General features: G+C 33.2%; 1 protein-coding gene across 1 annotated transcript in view; it reads left to right on the top strand.

Moving 5' to 3' along the window:
• Dmd (dystrophin) overlaps positions 1 to 25,967 on the top strand; it is a 1,637,847-nt gene that overhangs the window by 342,357 nt on the left and 1,269,523 nt on the right. The window contains exons 24-25 of the mRNA XM_035449892.1: positions 2,289 to 2,438; positions 20,008 to 20,169. Coding sequence (XP_035305783.1) covers positions 2,289 to 2,438; positions 20,008 to 20,169 — 312 coding nt within the window. The remainder of the gene's footprint in view (positions 1 to 2,288; positions 2,439 to 20,007; positions 20,170 to 25,967) is intronic.

The following is a 25,967-nucleotide window of genomic DNA, read 5'->3' as shown; positions in this document are numbered from 1 at the left end:
CATATTCAGTATATTTGAATTTGTAAAATAAATATTATGCTTTTGTGACTGCAGAATAAGAAGCAGATAGATTTTAACTTTGATCTTGTCCTGCTCAGTGGCATTCCTTGACCAAACATTCCTTGTGAAATTGCAGGGTGATCCATTTTCTAGAAAAGACAGAGAAAACTTATCATGATTCAGTAAAAAGTATAGTAGTCAGAATAAAGACTGGGATGGTGTTACTATCCTTGCAAATTATCTCATTGTATGCTTATTACCAGATTAAATTTTTGATACCACATTTTAGGTAATACTTTGAAAAAATGTGGCATGTTCATGTTGTTTGTTTGTCCCTCACCTATGAAAGCTAATGAAAAGTAACCCCCCCCAAAAAAAACCCACAGAAATGGAAGGGGAAGTATTAGGGAAGAGAAAAGGAAGAGGTGTTATAAGGGAAATGAGGGGACTTAAATATGATCAAAATGGGTTAGTCGCAAATGTGTTAGTGTCCATTTTTTGTATAATTATACATGTTAATGAAATGTAGTCCATTCTGAGGAAACTGAGAGATCAAAGGAGAATGTTAAGGTAAGAGAGGAGGAAAAGGCCTTATTATTAATACTGACCACCCTGTTGACTATTACATGTAAATTCTTTGGTTGCTGTTGTTTATTCTTACAGGCATTTTAAATAAAAAAGGATATACCTGTATTTCACAAGGATAGAAATGCTGTAGTAATTCTAATTCTCTTTTCTACTAAATATTTCCATAACTGAATTCTTAATTTTTATTGCTTTTAGTTGTATTTTCATTTAATTTTTCATATATTGCATTGTTATCATATTCTTCCCACTTCAGTACTCCTTCAACATCCTCTGGGAGAGGAAAAATGAGTTTACCTGTATTTAATCATTTTATCAGTTATTTAATTAACAGATTATATACTTCATTAGGAATTAAGGACAGAAACTTACTCTGTTAAAAGTTCTGGAAAATGCAGATATTTGCTAATTGTAATGCAATGTATGTTATAAGAAGAATCTATACTAACATTTTGTATGAAAATTTTGATGAGGTTTATCTTACAGATTTTAGATGTCAAAAGCATATTTTTTGCAAAACAATAAAGAAATAATGATAATCTGATTCACTAGAAGTTTAATATCAAAATATATTGAAGTTGTTCAGAATTTGACAAATAATAGACATATAAGAATGATTTATAAGCACTTGTGGGGACAGCTTCATGGTTTGGGGAATAAAAACAACCCATTGAAAGAATTGTTGGCACCTATATCTGTCAGTTATTATATGTTTTAAGATCTAGTGAAATGATATTGAATTTCTTATTACCTAGAATGCTTAAAATTGACATTTAGAATATTTTTCTTTGTGCAATCTATCTGGACAAATCTCTCAATTTTGAATTTTTTTTTCAGTTAAAAATTATAAGGCTGTTTCTGTGGGTCTGGGAAGCATTACCTCTCTGAGAAGTTGATGGGGGCTAAAGTGGGGGAGAAGGTAGTGAGAGCAGGAGTAGGGGAGGGAATGGGATTGGTATGAAAAATAAGAAAATATCATTTTAAAATAAAAAAGAATTATGAGGCTATAAATAATAGAAAGTCAGGAAATAGCTTAACTGCAATATACCAAACAAAATGAAAGAAAAAATCTTTTGTCAATACACACTTACATTCATACACACCACACACATACACACACACACACACACACACACACACACACACACACACACACACACACCAAAGGAAATTACCCAGAAATGACAATGGTCCAACCAAGATGACCACGTGATTTCTGTCGGCTGTCCCTTCCTGAGCATGAAGGAACTTATTATCATTTATATCAATTTTCAGTCCTAAGATGTCAGTGAAAATATGTGAAGAATAATGGAGTTTCTTTGAAGAATCTCTTTATCTACATGTCACTGAGCATTCCAAAAAGCAAACAAACAAAAATCCCAACCAATACAAAACAAACACTCAAGCAAAATGTTGAGAAATTGAGCACTTTACATTTTGAGGTTTTAGAGCCATCACTAAGAAAATTAAGTCAATTTTTAAAAACACTTTCTATGAGGTAGTGATAAGATAGTAAAAATCATAATGCAATCCTCATATTTTTGAACAGTATTTCTCCTTCATGTTTTATTATCCAAATTAAATTTTGCTTTACATTGCTTATGGCTTAATTGTATGTAAATGAGAAAATACTGAGCTATGTGTGTAAATTCAATGTACTTAGAGAAACAAGAGAAATATTAATTATTGAAAATGTATTTCAGTCTCTTGAAAATTTGATGCAACATTCGGAGGACAACCCAAATCAGATTCGCATATTGGCCCAAACCCTAACAGACGGAGGAGTCATGGATGAACTGATCAATGAGGAACTTGAGACATTTAATTCTCGTTGGAGGGAACTACATGAAGAGGTATGAAGATAAGTGGGAAATCTCTTTAGTCTACATTTTATAAATGTATGACAGACACAGTCTTCTCCAATGAAATGAAAAATGATTTCAGTGAATTCAGCCTTAAATTTTACAGCAGTGACTGAATTATTTTTGACATGCTTTTCATTCCTCTTAGGAATACATGAAAAGTATGGTTTTTAACAGGGGACTGAGTCATGAGAACAAAAACCATAATCAGGCCTATAAACTAATATTTAATATACTGTATTTGTTATGGTTCCTATTGCTGTTATAACACATCATGACCAGAACAACTTGGGGAGGAAAGTGTTTATTTCAGCTTAAACTCCAAACAGGCCACACCTTTTAATTATGCCACTGCCTCTTGACCAAGCATTTAAATTTATCAGCCTGTGAGGTCATTCTTATTCTTTTTTATTTAAATTATTTAATTACCACTCATATTTACATATCCATTCTCCCCATTCCCTCAACCTCCCATCCACCTATGCTCCCTGCCCCCCCACCCCATCCTCCAACTCCTCCCCTGGGACAGTGAGGCCCTCCACCAGGGACCTTCAAAGTCTGTCATATCATTTGGGGAAGGGCCCAGGCCCTCCTTGCTGTATCTGGGCTGCAACAGTATCCCTCCATAGGAAATGGGCTCCCAAATTCCATTTGTGCTCTAGGGTTGAAGAATGGCTTTACTGTTAGAAGTCCCATAGAATTGTTATTCAAACCACCACACTATAAATAATTAAGGTGTATTCCTGTATTCGTACATGAGGATCCACATATATGGCATGATTTCCTAACCAAACATAAAGAAAATAACATATGCTCCTAATATTACATCAAGGCTAGCATAGGCAAGCAAATAAACACCATGACTAAAAGGGAGACCTGGGTGGCATAAGTCAATTATTAACTAATTCATTGGATATATGATCCTGGGTAACATTTTAAGTTTTTCTATATCATCATGTGTGATAATTGATATTATTCCAAAGAATTTTTGTAATAAAAATATTCCATTGAAAGTGTTAGATATGAATCAAAATCATAAACTATGATAAGTTTTTTTAAAAAAAATTTGTCTGGATTGTATGCCAGAATACATACCTCCTAAAAATAGCTGTGTACAAATTTATGTGTACTCCATTCTGTGAAGGCAAACACAGGAAAGCAAATAAATAAATATATTCCTATTTTAAATGTAGTAAAACACGTACACTGTTACTCATACAATGTGTCTATAACAGGGTTGAAAATGCACTCCTTATAACTAATCAAACACATGAATGTGTTCAAAAATCTGGTTTCTCTTTGTAACAGCACTAGTTATCCTGGAGCTTGCTCTGCAGAAAAGTCTGGCCTATAACTCATAGAAATCCACCTGCCTCTGCTTCCCAAGTACCGGAATCATAGGTGTGTGCCACCACACCCGGCCGTTTTCTAAATCTTAACATTAGTTGTTTTCCATGTTTGCTTCAGTAATCAACTAAACAGAATGCTATAAAATACTAAATATGCATGCAAAATAAACTTGAAACTCCACCAGTCTTGACTTTGTTTATTATATATATATTAAACCAAAAATAAATTGACATTTGACAGTGCAAACAAGTAAGTCTGTTGCTTTGTGGAAAACTGTATTCTGTCTGAGATAAGACCTTTAATATCTGTTGTTCTGGTACTTAATAATCTGGTACTTAATATCTGTTGTCAATTGAAATGTATTTTTAATAATTTTCAATTTAAAAATTTTACCATGGTTACTGTGCTCACATACTGCCACTATACCCTCCTCCTCAAATTCTTCCTGTGTTCCTCTGTCTCAAATCTATGGTAGCTGTATAAATTATCATGATTATATTTTAAAATTTGTATACACAGGTACATATAATATGCATATATGTTATATACGTGTGTATATGTATTTATATATAAACTGCTTTGTCCATTTATCATTGTATGTACACTTGTTCTTGGCTAACACCTTAAACTGGACATCCTGTGCAGGAGGTCATCCATGGAGGATATTAATTTTCCCCCTTTCAGCAGCCATTGATCAGCTATAACTCTTTATATAATGTGGTACCATGCTTAATTTTCCCTGTCAATATTGGCATATCAAATGGTGTTCTAATTATGCTTGTCTGGAAACATATTGTTGAGATTTTGTGGTTGCAGTTTTTCCTGTCTTGACTAAGAGACACTATCTAGTTGCACGAACCCTGGTCCTCTGGATCCTATAATCTTTCTATCCCCTCTGTCATGATTTTCACTGATGCTTACCTATTGAGATTGTGTTGCTGATATATTAGTTGTGGTTTGGCATCCCCCAGACTCTTATTTTTTTGTCTTTTGATTAACTGATAATTCAAAACCAAGACTATGAGTATGAATTAGCCACTTGATTAGAAATTATGAATTACTTAAGTAATTGAGAAATGCCTAATGGTGTCAATTGTATTATTCCTTTTGATATTGTCACTGGCTATCTAGTCAGAATATGTTATTTGATGGCCCAGAGAAAGAAAATAATTATAGTCAATAATTTTAAATTTGTTTTTTAGTCATTATATTCTTGGATACAGAAAAGCATACTTTCCATTATAAACAAAATATTCTTTCATTCAAAGATGAGCCTTACCCATTTTCTTCTCAATTAAATGCTTGTATAAGAAGTTTCAAGGGGTTTTTATTGCCTACCTAATGTTTCCTATAGCTGCAATTATACAGAGATAAGCTAACATTCAATTGCCTGTAAAATCAGTCATACAGCCAAGGATTTTATTGCCTATGAATACTTAAAAGAGATGAGCTAGATCCCATTCCTAACTTCAGAATGTGATGTATTCAAAGAAGCAAATTATTTCAATCATTTTAAAGGCATCATTCACTCTTCTTATACTATATTTTCTAGTCATAGAAATAAACTGATCAATGATTAACAAACTAGAAAACAGCTTCAAAAGCCATGCCAAATCACATATTTTTAAGAAAATTATAGTAGCTTTATTGTGTACTTAAGTGACAAATTCTCTAAGATGTTTTAGTATACAACAAAATGCTTACTGATAATAGTAATAGTATATTGGTTATCAAGGCCTCAGTACTATTCTAAATAAGTTCTACTATATTCTCTTTCTGTTCTCAAATTGATTTATGACACAGAACCTTTTGTATACCCTTTTCTACACAAATGACAAGAATATCAAAAGCCAAAAATTGGCAAAAGATTTGTGAGCATTTAGATTAAAATGTCTCTGTACATGGAACCTAGGTACATGAGCATTTCACTATTTTACCACAAATTTGTGTGATCCTTGGTTTATATTAAAGGTAAGACCTACCTATTACAGAGATTGAGACTCCTATAGGCCATGTATGTACACCTTCAGATAGTCTATCCAGACATTCAACATTCTGCAGTCAAGATACATTTAGAATATATGGATTCGTGCTGATCATATACAGACTATTTTTTCTTGACATTATTTACTAAAAATATGACACATCGTGTATTTCATAATATTTATATTGGGTTCTATATTATAAGTAATGTAGAGAAATTTGTAAATACAGGGAAAGAGATGTGTATGTTCTATGCAAACATTTGGTTCATACAATGGACTTGAGTATATGCATATTTTTATATTCCTGTGAGTCCTGTGCTAGATACAGCAGGAAATCTCTGTTTGCAATGAACAGTCTTCTCATCACTTTTTTGTTGTTTTCTTATTTTGAGAAATGTTTTAGCTTTACAGCTCCTTCTGGGTTCAAACTCATAATTCTCCAGCAACATACCCCCAAGTGCTAGGGTTGCCATGTTAGTGTAGGGACCCCACTAACCCTGTCTTATTTTTCAACTTTTAAAGAAAGATTAGATTATGAGTTTAAATGTATTAAGACTAAATGAAAGTGTGAGTGACTAAAATAAAGGGAAGATATTAGAAACAGGATGAAGAGTGTGGAATATATTCACTATACACAATATGCATACATTGAAATACCTATGAAATCTATCTCTATGTACAATAAATATATGACAACAGAATTATTAATAATGATTAATTAAAGGCATGCATTTGATACTTTTAAGTATTGTAACTACATGTTTAAAACCCAAAGTCTTTGTAATTTCTCATGAAACTAATTTTTTATTAATCTTTGGTAAGGATTTATATCTTTTATGTATCTGCCTATTAGTTTATGTATTTATTTTCCATGGGTATGTGTGAATATGCATTCTACAACATGCAGGTAGAGATCAGAGGACAACTTTGTGGAGTTGTTTCTCTCATTATATCTTTAGGTAGGTTCTGGGAATCAAAATCCTGTCATAGGCTTTCATGGCAACTGCCTTTTCCCATTCACTGAACCATCCCATAGTCTGTGTTTATAAGCTCTTTTACCTGATACTAAATTAGAAGCAGAGAAAAACAGAAGAAAAACATCTGACTGGTTAATTCCACTTTAGTATTAGATGTCATGATAACTTCAGAGACCCTTTAATAGTTGCAGATAATTATGAAATAATTTTCACTGAGTGTTACATCTTGCTTAGGATAAATAGACCATAATGACACGTATTGATTCAAGGCACAGTGAAAAGAATTGGCTTTGTGTCAATCAATTACAGGGTTTAATTTTGTTACAAAGCCTTTTGTCTAAAAAATGTGCTTTGTGGTTTTTTTTATGTTAAGTTATAAAAATAGTAATATTAATACTTGCAATTCAGTGAGCCACAATTTTATGTTGGTCTTATGTTGTTACTTATACAAAATGTCAAACTTAATTCCCAATTAGTTTTCTGAAATAAATTTGATAATCATAAACTGCAGAAAGCAGGTTGACTTACAGTTCCAGGAAGAAACAGGCTATATCTTTTACAATGCCTAGAGTGCAATGGCATGGGGAAATGTCAAACATGTTTTCAGATATGCATTGAAGCATCCTCACTAGAAGCGATGTAGAAGTAAACATTTAAGAGCAGGGTATAAATAAACTGTAGAGAATAGTAGCACAGGTAATCTACCTATGAGATTGACACTTGCATTGCCCACTTAAATCTAGGAAGTTTTTAATGAGTCAAGAAAATTCATACTAATTAACTCTAAGCATCAGAGCCAAGCTATAAAGGGAGCCAAACAGTCATCTTGTATGAAACTGGGGTTAAGAAATATCCAAACAAATGAATAAACCAAAGTAAATGCAGACTACTAACACTACTCAGAAACAAATGCAAAGTACTTGATAAGGAAAAACATCTTCCTCACGGACTTAGTTTGGTCAAATTTGACATCCAAGCAAGCATGGACAAAGGAAATATGAAGTTGGCATACACAAAAATGGAGAAATGTGTATTATAAATGCCAGAATTAATATGTATTATAGAGATTGGGCTGGAGTGATAGCTCAGCCAGTAAAGGCTAGGTTCACAATTTTATCTTAAAATTTAAGCTCTATAATATATAGAGAGCTTAAACTTTTAAGTTTTGCTAAAATTCAAGGATAGCGTATAGTATGTTGTCTCAAAATCTAGAGGGTGAAATTATTATATGTCCCGCTTGTATTTTCTGTGTTAATTAAATAATTTTAATTTTATTCTATTTATGCACATTTAGAGATCTGTTAATATGTATTTAAGTAAAGAAAATAATAATATTGGTTTATGCCTATAGTCTGTCATTATAAGGAAATAATACTAAGTCTAGTACTAGATGAGGGGAAAAGGCAAATGGCTAATAAAATGCTGACTTATCCTCTATTTTCTGCTAAAGATAGGTATGATTTTCAGTGAAAATGTTATAAAAGATTGATCTATATATTAAAATAGTGATATATCACACTTACAGAGTTGTAAAGTTAGTGAATATTGTGAATTTTATTTGAACAGTACCATCTCCAGAGCTATTGCATGTTATATAAGAAAGTATATTACTAGAAAATGGAATACTAGCAAGTTTTAATGTTTGACTCTACTCTTGGGACTTCAAAGACATTTTCAATAATTTTCTCTGTGTTTTAATTTTTTCTCATATTCTCGGGAAATACTTTGAACGGAGGCAGATACTAATGGCTCACCTCCCATTCCAACTTTCACTTACTAATTAGAGCTCCTTCTTCAAAAGTGCCAGCGAGAAAAGTAAGAGATAAAATAATGTAAAGGTAAAAATAAGCCTTAATACAGGCATAGAATGCAGGCGTTGAATTCAATAGAGAAGCACTGGTAATTTAACACAAGTAAGAGGGTAAAGGAGAGTTGTTAGCTTGGCAGACAATGGTAACTTCAGAAAGTTTTCAGTTAAAGAAAGATCCAATAAAAAATAGAAAGATCCAATAGTAAGGCATTTTTAGCATGTAAAATTGAGTTATTGTAAGATAAGACTAACAAAAATGAAAAGATTAACATTGGAAAGGAAAAGATAAAATTTGGACTAGAAAAAGTTAATTTGATGAGAAAAACAGTAAGAGTGAAAAACTGATGCACGGAGAACTCCATCTCTGAGAAACTTGTGTAAGGTTTAGCTTCATGAAGCTATGGTTTGAGGAGGGGATGGATAGTGGAACAAACAAATGGTATCACTGTGTACTTAAAACAAGATCTCCTTCATATTGTAAAGACCCATTTAAGAGGCAAAGCACTTGTCAACCCTTAACAGCAAAAAAGTGCCTACTCAAATCATGCTCTACCCTCCTTCAGTAAAATTGTATGTAGTGAGAACAATTTCTAAGCATTTCAAAATTTTCTCTAAAACACTTCCTTAAATCAGAACCATCAACAAATTCTTACCTGCAATCAAAAGAAAAGATAATCTTGGTTGTGTTATCTTTAATTATTGTCTTCATGAAGTGCTTGATTATAGTCTAAAATAACCATGAGTCCAGTCTTTGGGATCCTGTCTTACAATTCTAGCAATATTCAGAAGTTCTTCATTTGATAGTCTTCTTCGATATGTCAACATGTCCCAGTGGCTTTCATGTGAATTCTATGTATTATTTTCCTCTAAATCATCCATTTACTTTAGCTTCTTATTTGACCCTGCTAGTTGTTGGCCATTTCCCTAAATTATGGTAATTATATGAGCTACCTACTTTAAGGATTTAGTACAAACTGCAAATGTAAAACCCTTGTTTAAAATGTTATAATTTTTAGACAGAAACAGCAGAACTGTAGACTAAGTATGGGCTGTCATAAAATGTTACTGTGTTACATACAAAAGAAAACATGTCCAAGTATTATATTTATGTTTCTATTTTGCTTTAACTCTTTCAATTCTTTTCAAAAGTATGCAGAAGAACTTAACCCCATTTCTCTACATTATTGTTGGTTAATTATTTCACTGGAGATAATCAACCAAGAAAAATGATTTGATATCTTCAAGAGGTGATTTTTTTCCCAATTAGTCTTAACCCATTAATAATAATAACAGAAACATCATCTAGGATTTCTCTGTATATTTAATGTGGTTCATTTTTTCCATATGAAAACAAAGCATAATAAATACTATGAATCTTGACTTTCTTAGTTGGATGCTTTCTGTTAAAACTAGTATCTTTATATAAATATTGCACTGCAAGCAGGCTATTAGGATAAATATCTGGGTTCAAGCTGACTTAGTCTTAGCAGTATATTAGATAATATATTTGTTACTATAGTAATTTTAATTAGTAACTACACTTTGAGGGAGAGAGAAACATTTATATTAGGATTATATTAATTATGCTAGTGCTAATATGCATATTATAATATGTGTGCAGATAATGAATAGCCCAACCTTTATATGTAGGAAAAATAGAGTTAAAGTTATTCTATAAGGATTTTTTATAATTTATTATTTTAAAACTATCTTTTCTCATTTTACATACCAATCTGAGTTCCACTCCCTCCTCTCCTCCTGCTCCCCCCCTTTCCCCAGGCCTCAACCCCATCCACTCCTCAGAGAGGGTAAGGCTTCCCATGGAGAGACAACAAAGTGTGGCACATCAATTTGAGGCAAGGCAAAGGCCTTGCACTCCCACCAGCAATGGAGAAATGTTCCCCTTAATCTGCACCATCTCCACAATAAGCTATCATCAGTGTTTGTTTTTTTTTTTATCTTAGCCATCCTCACAGATGTAAGATGATATCTCAGAGTCCTTTTGATTTGCGTTTCCTCAAGCTAGAGTCACTTTGGAAGAGGGAACCTCAATACATAAAATGCCTCAAGTAGATAGGTCTATAAGCAAGTCTCTGGGAACATTTTCCTGGTTAATGTTTAATTTGGCAGGGCACAGCCCAATGGGTTTGGTACCACAACTGAACAAGTGGTTCTGGGGTATGTAAGAAAACGAACTGAATGCATGCCCGTTTTTAGGACTTACCAGTTGATATTGGATAACTATTTGTTGTACAATATCTCATGCTCTCAGAATTTCCTAGTTGCCTGTAGTTCTTTGTAGGGTTGGGCACTTTCCTCCTCCCATGTTAGCATATCTAATTTTGTTGTCCTACTTGAGGTCATGTTTAGGCTGTCATGTTTTTTTATGAGACAGTGTCTCAAAGCTAGCCCCTTGTTCTTCTGACTCTTACAGTCTACACCCTCTCTTGCACAATGAGCCCTGTACATTAGGTGAAGTATTTCTATTGTAGATTTATCACTAGAGACTGTGTTCTGCAACTCTGGATTTTAATTGGTTACAGTTTTCTGTAATGGTCTCCATATGTTGAAAATGGAAGCTTCCTTGAAAGGTAATACCTATGCTTATCCATGGGTAAAGGACATATATTAATAATGTGTATAGGGATTGTGTTAGATTCCCCTCCAAGCCCCATAATCTTACTAGCCCTGGATAGCTAGTTAGGTTTCCAAAGCCAGGCATGATTCCCTACTCATTCAGTGGTTCTTGTGTCTAATTAGAGGGTTTTTTGGTTACCACAAAGGTATTCAGGCCACTACTGTACTCTTAGGTTACCTTACCATGCTGGTTTTTGTTGTAATTCATAGGCATCATAGCTGATCAGGACTGTTGGTGATTCCCTCCTCTGGAAGTTTACATAGCACCTTTTGATACCATAAACCTTGTCCTCTGGGAGGAAAATTTCAGGTGATTTCAAGATAAGAAACTTTGGGGCATGTGTCTGAAGTGTGTGTGGTGGGGTGGGACATGTGGAGGTCAGATGACAACCTGCATATTAGTAGTGCTTACATGAGTTTTATTTAATATTTGTTCTCATATCTTTTTCACTGCTATGAAAGGCAGGATACATACACGTTGTATATGTGTATTCTCTTTTCAACTTTCATTTCCAACTTAGGAAATTTTGATTCACAAATATAGTTGGAAAATATTTCAATATATTTTGATGATATTTAGATTTCTGTTACTAATGTGCCCATTGTTTCAGATTCATTTCCACTGAGGGCAATTAACATTTTCCTGACCAGTTCAATATAGCTGAGTGATCTCTGATTTCTGCAAAAATATAGCTCATTTCCAATTTCTGAACAATTAAACCAAGCATGGGGAAAAGTGATTGTCCTTCATAGCCATATTGTCCTACTGGAACAAAATCAACATTTTATAATAAACCACAGCAAATTTTTGATGGAATTGAAAGAATATCTCTGTGGTCTTCATTATATGTTTTCTCTGTCCATGCAAGTCATGATCCAGATGGAACATTCTCTTGTGGGAAGACAAGACAGTTATACATGGCTATAGATATTGTCCTTCAACATAATTTTAACTAATTCTGACATTACCACATCTATATGAATCCTATAGTCAAGGGTTTACAAACAACTTGAAACCTAATTACTCCTTCACTAAGAAGAAAAATGATAGTACCATCAATTTCATACATAGATGATAAAATATCCTAAACGGAGAATAAGAAAAAATGAGGTTTGGAACTACTTTATGTGTCTTTCAACTAGATTGCATATTTATATGAGTATTCTTTGCTAGGTGGAAGTGGTTTCCAAGAATTGACTGGTTGTAATGCACAGCTTTGCCAGATTTTATTGGGATCCCAGTCATCATAGCAACACATGTGAGCATTCTTATAATTTCAACCTATAATTCTAGCAATGTATAGAAAGATTAGAAAGCAGAAGAAAAATCATCTGTTTTAGTTACTCAGGGATACATCATTAAGTAGAAAAAATATTCCATACTAATTGATAATAGACTCCAACATAAACAGTAGTAGTGTTTTATTTCATGATAAATTGTGCCTACATCGTCCAGCAAACAATTCTATGTTTATGAGTAAAACACTATTCCTGGTTCTCAAGATATATATGATATTACCAAAAACTGTTTTATTCAAAGCTGGTCCTTGGAGTCATTGTAGCTACTACAAAAAGAGACCATTAGAGATGTATTTTATATTCTAAATAAAATCAAGTAGGCTAAAATCTTTGTGTCTAGTCTTAGGCTGAAAATCTGAATTCTTGAATTAACAGAATTTCTGATACCAAGGGATGTTCAAAGGTAAGATTTTTGTCACATGCTGAATGTATATTACCAACTTTATATATGGGGACAATTATTTATCTAATAATGGCTGCTTGAATTAAAAGCAGCAAAGTTTCTATAACTTATCTCAGTAGACTTTCTCTCATTTGAGTAACTACCCATCTATCTCAGTTTACAGTTACCAGCAATGTTTGTTTGGGTTTTTTCCTAAGTATATGTAATTCCTTACCTCCTCTCCATCTATATTTACATCATAGTGGTCACTGCATTTGGGACTTGCTGAGATTAAAACCGAAACAACTGCCAGATTAATTAGCAGATACATTCTTATCATTGGTTTCTGATTGTCTTTCATTAATCTTGCCTATCACTTTCTCTCTCTCTCTCTTTCTCTCTCTCTCTCTCTCTCTCTCTCTCTCTCTATATATTATATATATATATATATATATATGTGTGTGTGTGTGTGTGTGTGTGTGAACAGAGTATATTGACTGAACATATAGTCATAATTTTGACCCATCCATAAACTGATTTTGTCTCATGTTTTGTGTGTGAAGATTATTTCTGTGGAATTTTAATTATGTGAAATAGCAATACATTACAATTTTCCTAGATTTCATATTAACAGTTCATGTATAATCAAAAACACCTACCCATTGAGCCAGAGAAATTTAACAGTCTGAAAAGGCTTCTGTTCTGAAATTACTTGGAGATGTTTTAGGTAAGATAAACTGCATAGATTCTTCATAAATTTACTGAATTATAATTGTATCACATTTTTTGAAACTAAAGTCAGGCTATACTGTCCCGTGCGCTATGTTCTCGCCGGCAAGAATCACACAGGACACTCGGATCCTTCTGCAGGAAAGCTTTAATGCATCTTGAGAGAGGAGAGCATAAGCTTACCAGAGCGGAGACCCCGAGCCAAGAATCCCGTCCCTTAATAAAGGCTGGCAGCCCCGCCTGGGACGTGTCACCCTATGAATGGCTTCAGCTCCTCAGGCCATATGAGCCACGGGATAGGCAGAGATCAAAGGAATGGAAATTACCCAGCGCCTGCGAAATAATTTACATTCGGTGCCTGCAGGCACCATCATTGTAATGGAGAATGCAGGGGCGGCTCCCTACACTACACTTTACTCCTTCTGGGGCAGAAGACTGATTTAATCTTTCTATCAAGGAAGGTGAATGAATTCAGCAAAATCCAGAAATGGCTTAGATATATTTACTTTATAGCTCATTGACCATTTTATTAGTGCTTTCTTTAAGAATTCTGGCTATCTAATGTCAGGTTCCATTGGAACTGATTTCCAGGCATCATCTTCAGGTATGCTTCTTTCAGAGGTCACAAAATAATTTCAGTGACCTAAGTAAGAACTGAAACACATGATGTTGCAGCTAGCCATGCAATCAATCGTTTTACCACTACCATTGTTTCCGTATTATTCCTATAAATACAGATTATATTTTCCTGAATTTTAAACAATTTCAGGAATATCCATTCTTTTCAGTGGAAAAATGTGTGTATACACAAATACGTGTGTGTGTGTGTGTGTGTGTGTGTGTGTGTGTGTGTGTGTGTGTGTGCTTGCTCACGTGTGTGCACGTGCATGCGTATGCATGTGTATATTTGTGCATCTATAAATATACATATCTCTTTATTGATAGGCATAGTTATCATACTCTACATCTCTGCCAAGCACAGTAACAAATATGCCAGAAAACCTATTTTATAAGAGTTTTCTGCAAGTATTATATTTAAAGTGACTAAATATAACAGTGATTATTTAATTTATTTGGTCTTTCTTATCAGCTAAAAATAAGGTGTATACTGGCTAATTTTATGTCAACTTAACATAGGCCACTGTCATCTCAGAGGAGGGAACCACACTTTAGAAAATGTCTCCTATGACCTGGCTATAGGCAGGCCTGTTTAGCATCTCTGAGCTGGTGGTCCTGGAATCCCTAAAAAGGCAGGCTGAGCAAAGCATGGGGAGAAAGCCAATAAGCAGTACTCCATGGCCTTGCATCTGTGCTTGTCTCCATGATTCCTCAGGTTTTGAATTCCTGCTTTGGGTTGCTTAGATGATAGATTATACGATGTGGAAACTTATGCCAAATAAAACGTTTCCTACATCCTGCTTTTGGTCCTAGTGTTTCATCACAGCAATAGAAATGCAACCGAAAGCAGTGTAGGGAACTCTTTATTTTAAAATATAGTAGGACACATTAATTCCAGTACAATAAACAACAGAGATGGAAACTTAATCATACTATGATTTTTTAAATTTTGAACATTGGTAAGTTGTTATTAGTGTTTAAAAATTTGTATTCTTTCCCTAATTTTCCCTCAATGGCCATTTAGTTCTCTTAGGAAAATTCTGACTGAATTGTTCTTGAAAAATATTTATCAATATACTTTAAGCATGCCTACATATTTAGAAGCTGCATATCTAATTTGATGTGTCTTTCATAGTTTTATATTGTGGAAAATGAGATAATTGTCTGGAATGCAGCCCAAAGAGGGCTGAATATATAGTAAAGTAAAAAGATGCAAGATAAATTTGTTTTCTGCTTATATAATGATGTCTTCTTACCATTTATTATCTACTAAATATCTCAAGAAATTTTTTCTGAGTGAATAATTCTAACAGTCCTGGTGTTTTCATCATTTATAGAACTTAAAATTTCTATGTTGTTCATTGTGAATAGAGAACAATAGAAAATGTGTTGCATTTGGAATAACAATAGTGCATCATGTATTATTATTTTCATGGATTATGGAGTTTGATATAGTCTGTATAAGAAAAAATATCCTAATACCTAAACCTGATATTATCTCTATTTGTTATTTATCTAATTTTCATTACTGACATACTGAGTGAGCGCCATCCTATTGATGTTTGTTCTCTGTGGTAACAAAGGTATCATTCTTGCTTTGTTCTGCTTAAAATTCCAATCTTACATTCACTTTGATACTCTCTTCTATTTTTACCTCCAGGATTTTCCTGAAAAGGAAGAATAGTGAATTTCTAATCTGCATCTCTATTGCCTTTCTTTAAGCCACTGTGTTAACAATACTCTTAATTTCTCTAGAAAAAAATTCAAGGAAAATGGACAAATGTGATCAGTTGATACTTTTGCCATGTATTTATATTTTGAATACGGAGACACAAAATTTAGCTTTCAATCAAGTATAAATGTGGACTCTATACAGGCCATTCTTGTTTTGCATTCCTTTGCTGGAGATTGAATCTGTGGCCTGCATATGCAACACAAATACTCTTACAACTGTCCCACATCCTCTCTCTCTCTCTCTCTCTCTCTCTCTCTCTCTCTCTCTCTCTCTCTCTGTGTGTGTGTGTGTGTGTGTGTGTGTGTGCACATGAATAATGAATAAAATTTGAGAATGGTACAAAAAAAGAATGAAGGACAGAGTTGAATAGGGAGTTTTAAAGAAAAAGGTGTTTTCATATTATTTAGCACATGCAACTTAGATTTGATTTTCTGGTTTTTTTTTTGGTATGGTTGAAAATGTCATATTCCCTAGTAATACATGATCTGCTCATGCTAAGGTTACTTTCTTTCTACATTGACAAAGGCAATATGTATGACTTAATACCTAAGAATGTGATATTTATAATAAATATGTTTTATTCACTAGATATCTGTACTATTTAGCAAATATAGACTAATTTTCCCATAATATACTACTATAGTGATGAAAATGTTCATATTCCAAATTTATTTTCAGTCATGAGCTTACCTGTCCTCTACTAAGGGATAAGCATTGCATATTTTTGCATTAAGTTTTAAAAAATGCTATATAAGATACACCATTTCATTAAAAGTAATGTTTTGTAAAATACTATTGGACTTCTTTTCTTCAATTTTCTCTGTTTTTGAATATATGGTCATATTTCAAATACATTTCATTCAAATTTTCACTGGTTTCATGACTTTATTCCTCTAGAATTTCTTGTTTAAAAACGTTTTTCCTTCAGAATTTTATAGAAAATTATTTTATTGTTATATTCATACCCCACTCCTCTCTCAATTTCTCTAATATTCAACCCAACTTCCTAACCGCCACCAAATTTCTGTCCAATTTATTTTCTGCACATTTAGTGCAAAGGAGTGTCTTAAATATTTTTCATAGTGTTACACAAAAGGGAAGTACATGAGAGTCTGACCAGTAATCAGTTCACAGTTAGTTTCTAGCAGTAACAAATCATCAAATGTTTATTTTTGAAAGCTTTTTTATTTTATATTTCTTATTTTATATTGAAGACATTAAAATAACTGTAAAATTAAAAAATATTTTCTTTTGTACTATCTTTCATTTGCAAAACAATTGGAATGTTTCTTCATTTCTTAACAGCCATTCTCAGGATTTTGTTGTTCACATTTATATACACCCTGTTGCTTGTTATTTATTATTTTTCTGACTCCTCTAATATTTGTCATTTCTGTTTATCTCTATAATTCTTGTTATTGCAGAGTGGGTTAGCTAAAGTTATGAAATTATATTTTAAAGCAACAGTTAGGCAGTGTTATCAGATCAAAACAAATACCTAAGTATGGCTTAGGAGTTCCTACTAATTCCATTCAGTGTAATTGCATGCCAAGTGTTGCATAGAGTCCTGAAACATCGCAGTCTGGCATTCTAGTTGATTCTGCCTAACAAGATATTTAGAAATAGAAACCAGCTTACGCCATGATTAGCTCAAAGCTTGGGGTGACATCAAGTCTTTCACTGCCTAAGACAATCAAACAGTCATTGTAATCACTCTTTTATTGGCTGTCTGTTAAGGTAGGATAAGAACCAACCCTCCTCAGATCTCTTGTTTTTGGCCAATTATGTCATACAGCCCATTTAGTCTCAAGAATGGAAAAAATGAGGTCAGACTTAGAAGCATAAATTCAAGGTCAGAGATACGATTTTGAATTCTGCTATATTATAACCTTTTCAATTACATTAACATTCTACAAATGTGCACTGAAGAATATGCTGGGTTTGCGTTAAATTAGAGAAAGGATCATATTTTAAGCAGTGTCTGATCAGACAATTACTTCGTGCTGTGATTGGTTTCTGCAGCCACCTATCACAATGTTAATATTGTATCACTGGTTAGAGACCCACTTGTCTGGAGGAACACTGTGTAAAACATAGTCTCTTACTGCAATACAGATGGCTGTGTTCATAACTATGACCATTGTTATTTGAATCACTGTGGAAATAAACTTGGTGGATGTTTTGACTGAAATAAAGGGGACTGTTTTAATTAGAGTACAGGGTAAGGTCTCAGTAATCAATCTTAGAATATTTTAATAAAAATAGATTAAAAGTTGTTTTATATAATATTCTATACCATTCTTATACCTTTAATATAAACAGGAAGGGTTATTCTTCAAATGTAGTATCTTTTAAGTAATGGTTACTTTTTAGTTTCTATTCTCGTTATAATTCCATTCTTCAGGTGCTTGAACTTTTTGGTTTCCTCATATAAATAAACTCTCATATCATTCATTCATGAAAAAGTTGTTGGTGATGCTCTTGGAACTGGTGTTCAGCAAAGATCAAGTTGGACAGAATCCCTTAACTTATTCGCAATAAGGATCCAAATATAAGTACATACTTAAAAGAAACTACAATGTGACATATTAATGCAAATTTTAAAATAATAGAGACTATAAGAATGTAAAGGAAATTAGGTTTAGATTTAATAGATTATGTTAAATAATAATTTAAACAGATAATGTTAAATAGATTCATTTAATATTCCACAGCACATACAAATATCAAAATGTCATACTATAAATATATAAAGTTTTGTTGTTAGAAAGGGAGAAGAAGAGAGAAGAGATCTAATGGTGTTTAAATATGACCACAGGACATGATTTATTTTCATCAAAGTGTAACTTTGAAGCTCATACCTTTCTATAATGAAATATGAATAATAAAAAAGGAATGAACAAATAACGATATTTTCAAAATTTTAAAGATATTGGAGGGGTGTGCAATAGATATTAGAAAGTAGCAAATGTAGGAAGACTATACATGCAGCCTTCTAGTTCTTTTTCTGTTTTCCAGATATCTTTGAATTTGCACTTGAGTAATAATATGCCCTACGTTGCTTTATCAAAGAATAATAACATCTCTAATGTTTCTCATATATATGTATACACATGTGTATGTGCTGTTATTCAAATATGTATAATATAAAACTTTGAAATACAAGTTCAGTCTTTGGAAAGAAGAGTTATTAGTGGTATATTATTGCATTCAGGCCTATGCCTTTATTTGATGGATGACTTAAGATATTTACAATTAAGATTTTTGCCTTATTCTTTACCTTTAGGAGCATTCTTTTAAAGGTCACTAGATCCTTGAAGATAAACCTTACAATCTCTTCAGCATGCTAACAATACATGAAAATTGTTAAATTAGCCTAATTACATGTAATTACAGCTATATTAAGTTTAGTTTTTATTTGGCTATTTCAACAGTAGCACAAATTCAATTGTACAGTTTCCATAATTCAAATTGTAAAGGAAAAGTAGGGAGGGGAAACAACCACACAAAGCAGGGTAAAAATTGTATTCAAAATAAATCCTTAAACAGATGGTTGTCTAAATTTCTCTTTTCGAAACAAGCCTATTCTGAACAGATTGTATATGTGTCTAGCCAGTGGAAGTGGATTATCTGTCTTGAATTGGATTGTGATGACGGTGACCCTATTCTAAGTAAACCAAATCTCTTGAACTATATAATAAGATCAAGAGGAACATTCAGCCTGAGAACGGCAGATTGCAACAGCTGAGATGATTTGACTGATGTTTTCTTCCAGCTTCTTCCTTTGAAGTGCATGATTCCGTGACTTTTTCTGCAGACACTTCTTATCCTGTATACTAAGTTGTTGTTTTTTCTTTCCTTTTTCTTTTTATTTATATAAGCAGAGCTGAATGAGTGCCAGAAAGCTACGCAATCTGTCTTACAAAAAGGTGATTGTGGAAGAGCCGAGTTTCTTCGATGACTGTACGACAAGAATTGCAGAGAATCTCCTAAGAGTAAACATTTAAATAATTTACTCTTGTTTATTCTTCTATTTAGGCTGTGAGGAAACAAAAGTTGCTTGAACAGAGTATCCAGTCTGCCCAGGAGATTGAAAAATCCTTACAGTTAATTCAGGAGTCCCTTGAATTTATTGACAAGCAGTTGGCAGCTTATATTGCTGACAAGGTGGATGCAGCTCAGATGCCCCAGGAAGCCCAGGCAAGTATAACAAACTGGAAATGAGCATTGATTTTATTTTTATGTTTTTAATGTTTTTAACTCAGTGGGATGCTGTTGGTGTTCACATGTAAGTATTGTTTAATTAATTGTGAAGAGGTTTCCTTTCATTTACTCATTTGAGTGTGTGCATGTTTGGAAAGTAAGAGCTTAAAGAAGTCCATGTTATAATGCTGAGATTTATTTTCCAAAGTATGCAGTGCACCAATTTCATATAGAGACAGTGCAGCCAAGATATCTGATATCTATAGTTCACAAATATTTCAGAACAATACTCCACCTTGAGGGAAGCCATAGCAATTTACATGGCACAGACATAATCTATTGTTCTCTTCACCAATAGCCTCAAACATTTCACAAACACCTACTTTGTATGAGGGGAATTAAAGCTATAAAATATGTTTCTCGTTTTATATTAGTATGCAACAATTAGCAAACAACACGATAGAAATAAATATTCACTCCTTTATTATGCAGCACACTAAATGTGCTCATGTGAGGAAACTCACATACTCCCATGTTTTCAACCCAAACTATGAATTATTTGTAACTACATTTTCTGGAAAATGATATTTAAAGTGGAAATGAATCCTATATAAGGTGGAATTAAATAAGTAAATTCCATACCCTAACATATTTTATATGGTATTTTAAGTAGCTAAATTGTTTTTAAGTAACATGCAAATGTATGTATCATTATTTAAAATTATTTTTAAGATTTATTTATTATGAACACAGTGTTCTGCCTGCATGTGTGCCTGCATGCCAGAAGAGGGCACCAGATCTCATTATGTATATTTGCGAGCCATCATGTGGTTGTTGGTTATTAAATTCAGGACCTCTGGAAAAGCAACCACTGCTCTTAACTGCTGAGCCATCTCTCCAGCCACATTATTTAAAATTCCTAAATATGAGCTATATACTACGTCAGTAAATAGCTACTTTTCAAATCACGTATGTATATTATAAACCTAGTAATAAAGTATAATTAATAATAACTCTCTAAAATGATGTATGAGATATTAGAAAGTAATGGGTAATTCACATAGTTTATCTTCTACCTTATTTATAGTGATTCTGGAAGCATTTCACTTTAAAAAGCAGACAGCTGTGTAAAATAGGATTTGTAGATCATGGCTACAAATGCTACTACAAATGCACTGAATCACAATTTGTTGCTCGGGGTATAAATACATACACTAGAATTTAATAGTATACCACATTGTCCACATTTAACAAATGAAGTCCCAGAGCATTTGGGACAGATGATAAGAATTTTTCCATAATATGGCAAATTCCAGAGGAATAGATTCCTTATGGAATGCATACCATCACAATAGACAAATCACAAATTTAATCTGGAGGTGAATTACGGTGATAAAATCAAGCTTGGGACAAGAACAATAAATACTGTAATGGATAAAGAGATTATAGCAAATTTGTTTTTTTGTTGTTGTTTGATCAGTTTAGGCACTAAAAATAACTTTATGAAGATCTAGTCAAGTACTACAATATTAATCATTTGCGTGACTATCTAAAATCAGACATTTTTTTAAAATGGTGATGAGAAACTTATACTGAATTGAGTACTACATGAATATAAACTAAATGCAAAGCAGTAGTTCTACTTTTAAAAAATTAGTTGTATTTCCTTTGGAAGGATGTTTGAATACAGAATGACTGAAGGTTTCTGAATAAAAGGAAATAATTTTAATGGTATGATTTTGAAAATTTAAAAATACATTATTTAAAATTATAAAGACTCAGGTTTGAGTCTTTTAGAGTGAAATCATAAGAGGCACATTAAAGACAGGATATTATTGTCTTAGGTAAAAATGGGAGCTGTTAGGAAAAAAACTTGCTTTTTTTAAAATAACGGTTTGATGCTGGTACACTATTCTATAAACGTGCATGCATATGATATAATAGTTCCTTTGGCATTCTAAATTATAAAATGTCAGCCCTGAAAACAGACATACAAATATAATGTTTTACAAATTGAACTATATATATATATATATATATATATATATATATATTATATATATATCCATATATATGTGAATGTATATTGTATATATATGAATGTTTTACATATATGTGTGTTAAATGTTAATATGTTAACTATAGTAGTTTAATATTACTTTCAAGTAACATCTCAGTTAAATTAATACACACGAAATGAACTTTAAGAAAAAACTTTGTAGGCTGGGTGTTGGTGGTTCATGTTTTAATCCCAGCACTCAGAGGCACAGGCAGGTGGATCTCTGTGAGTTAGAGACCAGCCTGTTCTATAAGAGCTATTTCCAGGACAGCTTCCAAAGCCTCCAAAGCCTGTCTAGGAAAAAAGTAAGAAAGAAAGGGGCAAAAAAGACTTTAGAGTCCAAACAAGTTCTAATCAAATTTCCATGTGTTTTTGGCTCCACTTAACATTTTTTTCTTTTCTTGATTTTTTTAGTTTTAGAAAAAAAATCTTATTTTATATATCATTCCCCCATTCCTTCACCCTCTCATCCTTTCATACCCCCAAAGTCCCAAGCCAGCCCCACCCACTCCCCAAGCATAGTGAGGCTTTTCACCGGGCAAATGAAGTTTCTCTTCTTTTCTCTTCCTCCCAGTCCCTACCCCCACCTCCTGTCTACCCCCATCCCCAATCCACTCCTCCTCCCTTTCTCTTCTGAAAAGGGCAGACCTCCCATGGATATCAACAAAACATTGCATATCAAGTTGCAAGTAAGACTAAGAATCGTCCCTTGTATTAAGGCTGGGCAAGGTGACCCTTATGAGGATTAGGTTTCCAAAAGAATGCAGGAGTCAGAGACAGTACCTGCTTTCAATATTAGGAGGTCCCACAAGAAGAAAACGGTTAACATATGCAAAGGGCCTAGGTCAGATCTCTGCAGGTTCTCTGTTTGTTAATTCTGTCTCCCTGAGCTCTTATGAGCCCAGGTTAGTTGATTCTGTGGGGTATTTTTCTAATGCCCTTCACCCCTCTGTCTCCTGCAATTCTTCCTCCCTCTCTTCTGTAGGATTCCAGCTTGGCCTTATATTTGACTGTGGGTCTCTGCATCTATTTCCATCATTTGATGGGTGAAGCCTCCCTGATGACTATTGGGCTAGGTACCAATCTACTGGTATAGCATAATATTTATTGTTAGGCATCATTACATTGCCATTTTTTCTCTAGTTGTGAAAGTTATATCCTAGGTTTTTGGCCTCTCCATGCTCTGGGTCCTGATGCTCCAGGCAGTGTCAGGAGTGGGCTCAATATTGTGGCATGAGTTTCAGACTGGACCAATCTCTGCACCACCCTTGTCCCAGCACATCTCATAGGCATGACAAACTGACAAACAAATTCAAATCAAATTTCCATGTGTTTCTGGTTCCATTTAACTTTTTAAGATATTTCTTGACAGTGAGTCCCCTCTGTTATATATATGACAATATGTAACATTGAAGGATAAAAAGAACCTGAAAACTGTTGAACATTATTCCATCCCAACCTGTTCTTTGCCAATGACTATAAATAAATTGTTTTCTGTTACAAAGTTATGAAGTACTAGATTTACTTGCAGGGTTGCATTTCTTAGAGTTCCAGCTGAAATGCCTGTTGAAGAGAACAGAACCAGTCTGTGAAATAAGAATTTAAGCAGTGTTTCAGATAGAGGAGCCACTTAGAATGCCAGAAAATTACATTTTCTAAAGTTTGTGTTCATGATGGAAATGGATTTGAATGTTTTATGTTGGCAGAAAAAGACTGAAATATCATTCCTTAAATGTAGGTCATAGTTTGATACCAATTTAAAAATGAGTGGGCTTTCTGTTCCCCATCAGAAATTGCATTCTTGTTACAATTCATCAATAAGAGACAGACAAAAAGAAAACAGTGCATGTGAATTATTTCTGTGGTTGCTATTCATTTACCTAAAAGCTTAGATCTTCTGAGAGATGCTGATCCTGGAGATTTGTGAGTGTCTGTCTCCACCATGTGGTGCACTACTAGTTTTGCTACTAAACGCGATTTCTAAATACATCCTTCCTTTTCTTCAGTTTAAATTGAGAGACTCAAATATAAAACCATTATACCTGTATGGGAAAATATGTCATGTGACAAACTTCTGACATTTGTGTTTTACTGGACAGAAAAGTATATGCAGATGATGATACATACCTTTCCCATATTCATATTGAAAAGTGCCCAATTTAACCATTATATCTACTTATCAATTATCTGTCATGATTAGAAAACAGAAACTTATGCATCTACCTTTTAGAAAAACTATGTTCCCCAGTAGTTAGTGGTATGCATTTACATAAACAAGCCTTAACCATTTTTAATCATAAAACTACGTACTTAAAATAGCACATGTTGTCCTATATATTTTATTTCAAATACTAATGACGAAAACAAATCACCATTTGAAACGTTTCAGCTGCCTAGTGCCATATATACCTTAAATTGAACCAAATAAAACACACAACCTCATTTAGATACACACGGTTATATTCTAGGTAGTAAAACCCTAGACTTAGGGCAATTAAAAAATACTATGATTCTGAATGCCAAAATCCTTAAGTATTTCTTTGAAGCAATTACAAATAAAATCATTCTATTGAGTCAGGCAATGGTGGCACACACTGTTAATCCTAGCATTTGGGAGGCAGAGGCAGGCAGATTTCTGAGTTCCAGGCCCACCTGGTCTACACAGAGACTTACAGGACAGCCTGGGCTGTTACAAAGAGAAACACTGTCTCAAAAATATCATCCAATTGTATTAAAAGCAAAAATAACAGAATATAAATAGAGTAATTTATTTCTTAAAATTCCATAGCAATGACTGGAACCAATGAGATTTATATTTACAAATCAGACCAGGTAATAAAAAGAATCCAAATACACAAACTGCACTCCAGAATTATTAAGTCCAGGTACACCCAGTCAGCAGAAAATTTAGAAACTTTTTTGGGTTACTCTGATATAACTGAAACGGAGAGGAAAATTGTTTCAGGTTGGGTATTTTTGATTTTCCATACTTCACTTCTTATGAATCTTATAAAGATTTTACTGACTGTCTGCTGCTTTCAGTTGAAAAAATGCCAGAATGACCTTCATTCACTTATTGCTGGCTATTCTCCTATTTTGATTGTTCCATCACTACTATAGGAAACAGTAAAAGTAGCTGAGAACCACTACACATATTTTACACATGCAGAATATACATTGTGGATATACATTTGAAAATGAATTTAGATTTATTTTCACAATTTCTAACTCCATATATGTGAATATGCCCACTAACTAGAAGAATCTTTAAATTAATTTACTGGACACAGGTAACTATGTTATAGTGCTTTATGCCTTGAACATATGTCAAATTCCTGCATTCCCTCAAGTAATTTTAGGTTTTGAAATTATACAATGTATGAACAGCATATCATGAGCAAGTGTTAACTCACTGATGCCATTATATACTGATAATATACATTTTATAATTGTAAACAGGAAACTTTTCTGAGATTATAGCCAGTTTCATGGTGTTTTAAGGGAATAATTCTAATAATTTCCATTCCCATATGTTATACATCTTACAGAATAAATCTATGAGTATAAATAGCAGAAGCAAAAAAAATGATATTTCAGAAAGAAATAAAATGTAAAGGTAAAACACTCCAAATCATAAAATAGTATTTTATTCACCAAGATAGAATTTTCTGGTGTTCCAAAGTTAATAGTAGATCCAATTTATTCTTCCTGTTCCTTTTTATTTTCATTTTCCATA

This window comes from Cricetulus griseus, chromosome X, assembly GCF_003668045.3.
Source record: "Cricetulus griseus strain 17A/GY chromosome X, alternate assembly CriGri-PICRH-1.0, whole genome shotgun sequence".
In the NCBI taxonomy this organism is placed as follows: domain Eukaryota; kingdom Metazoa; phylum Chordata; class Mammalia; order Rodentia; family Cricetidae; genus Cricetulus; species Cricetulus griseus.
This window is presented reverse-complemented; position numbering and strand designations above follow the sequence as displayed.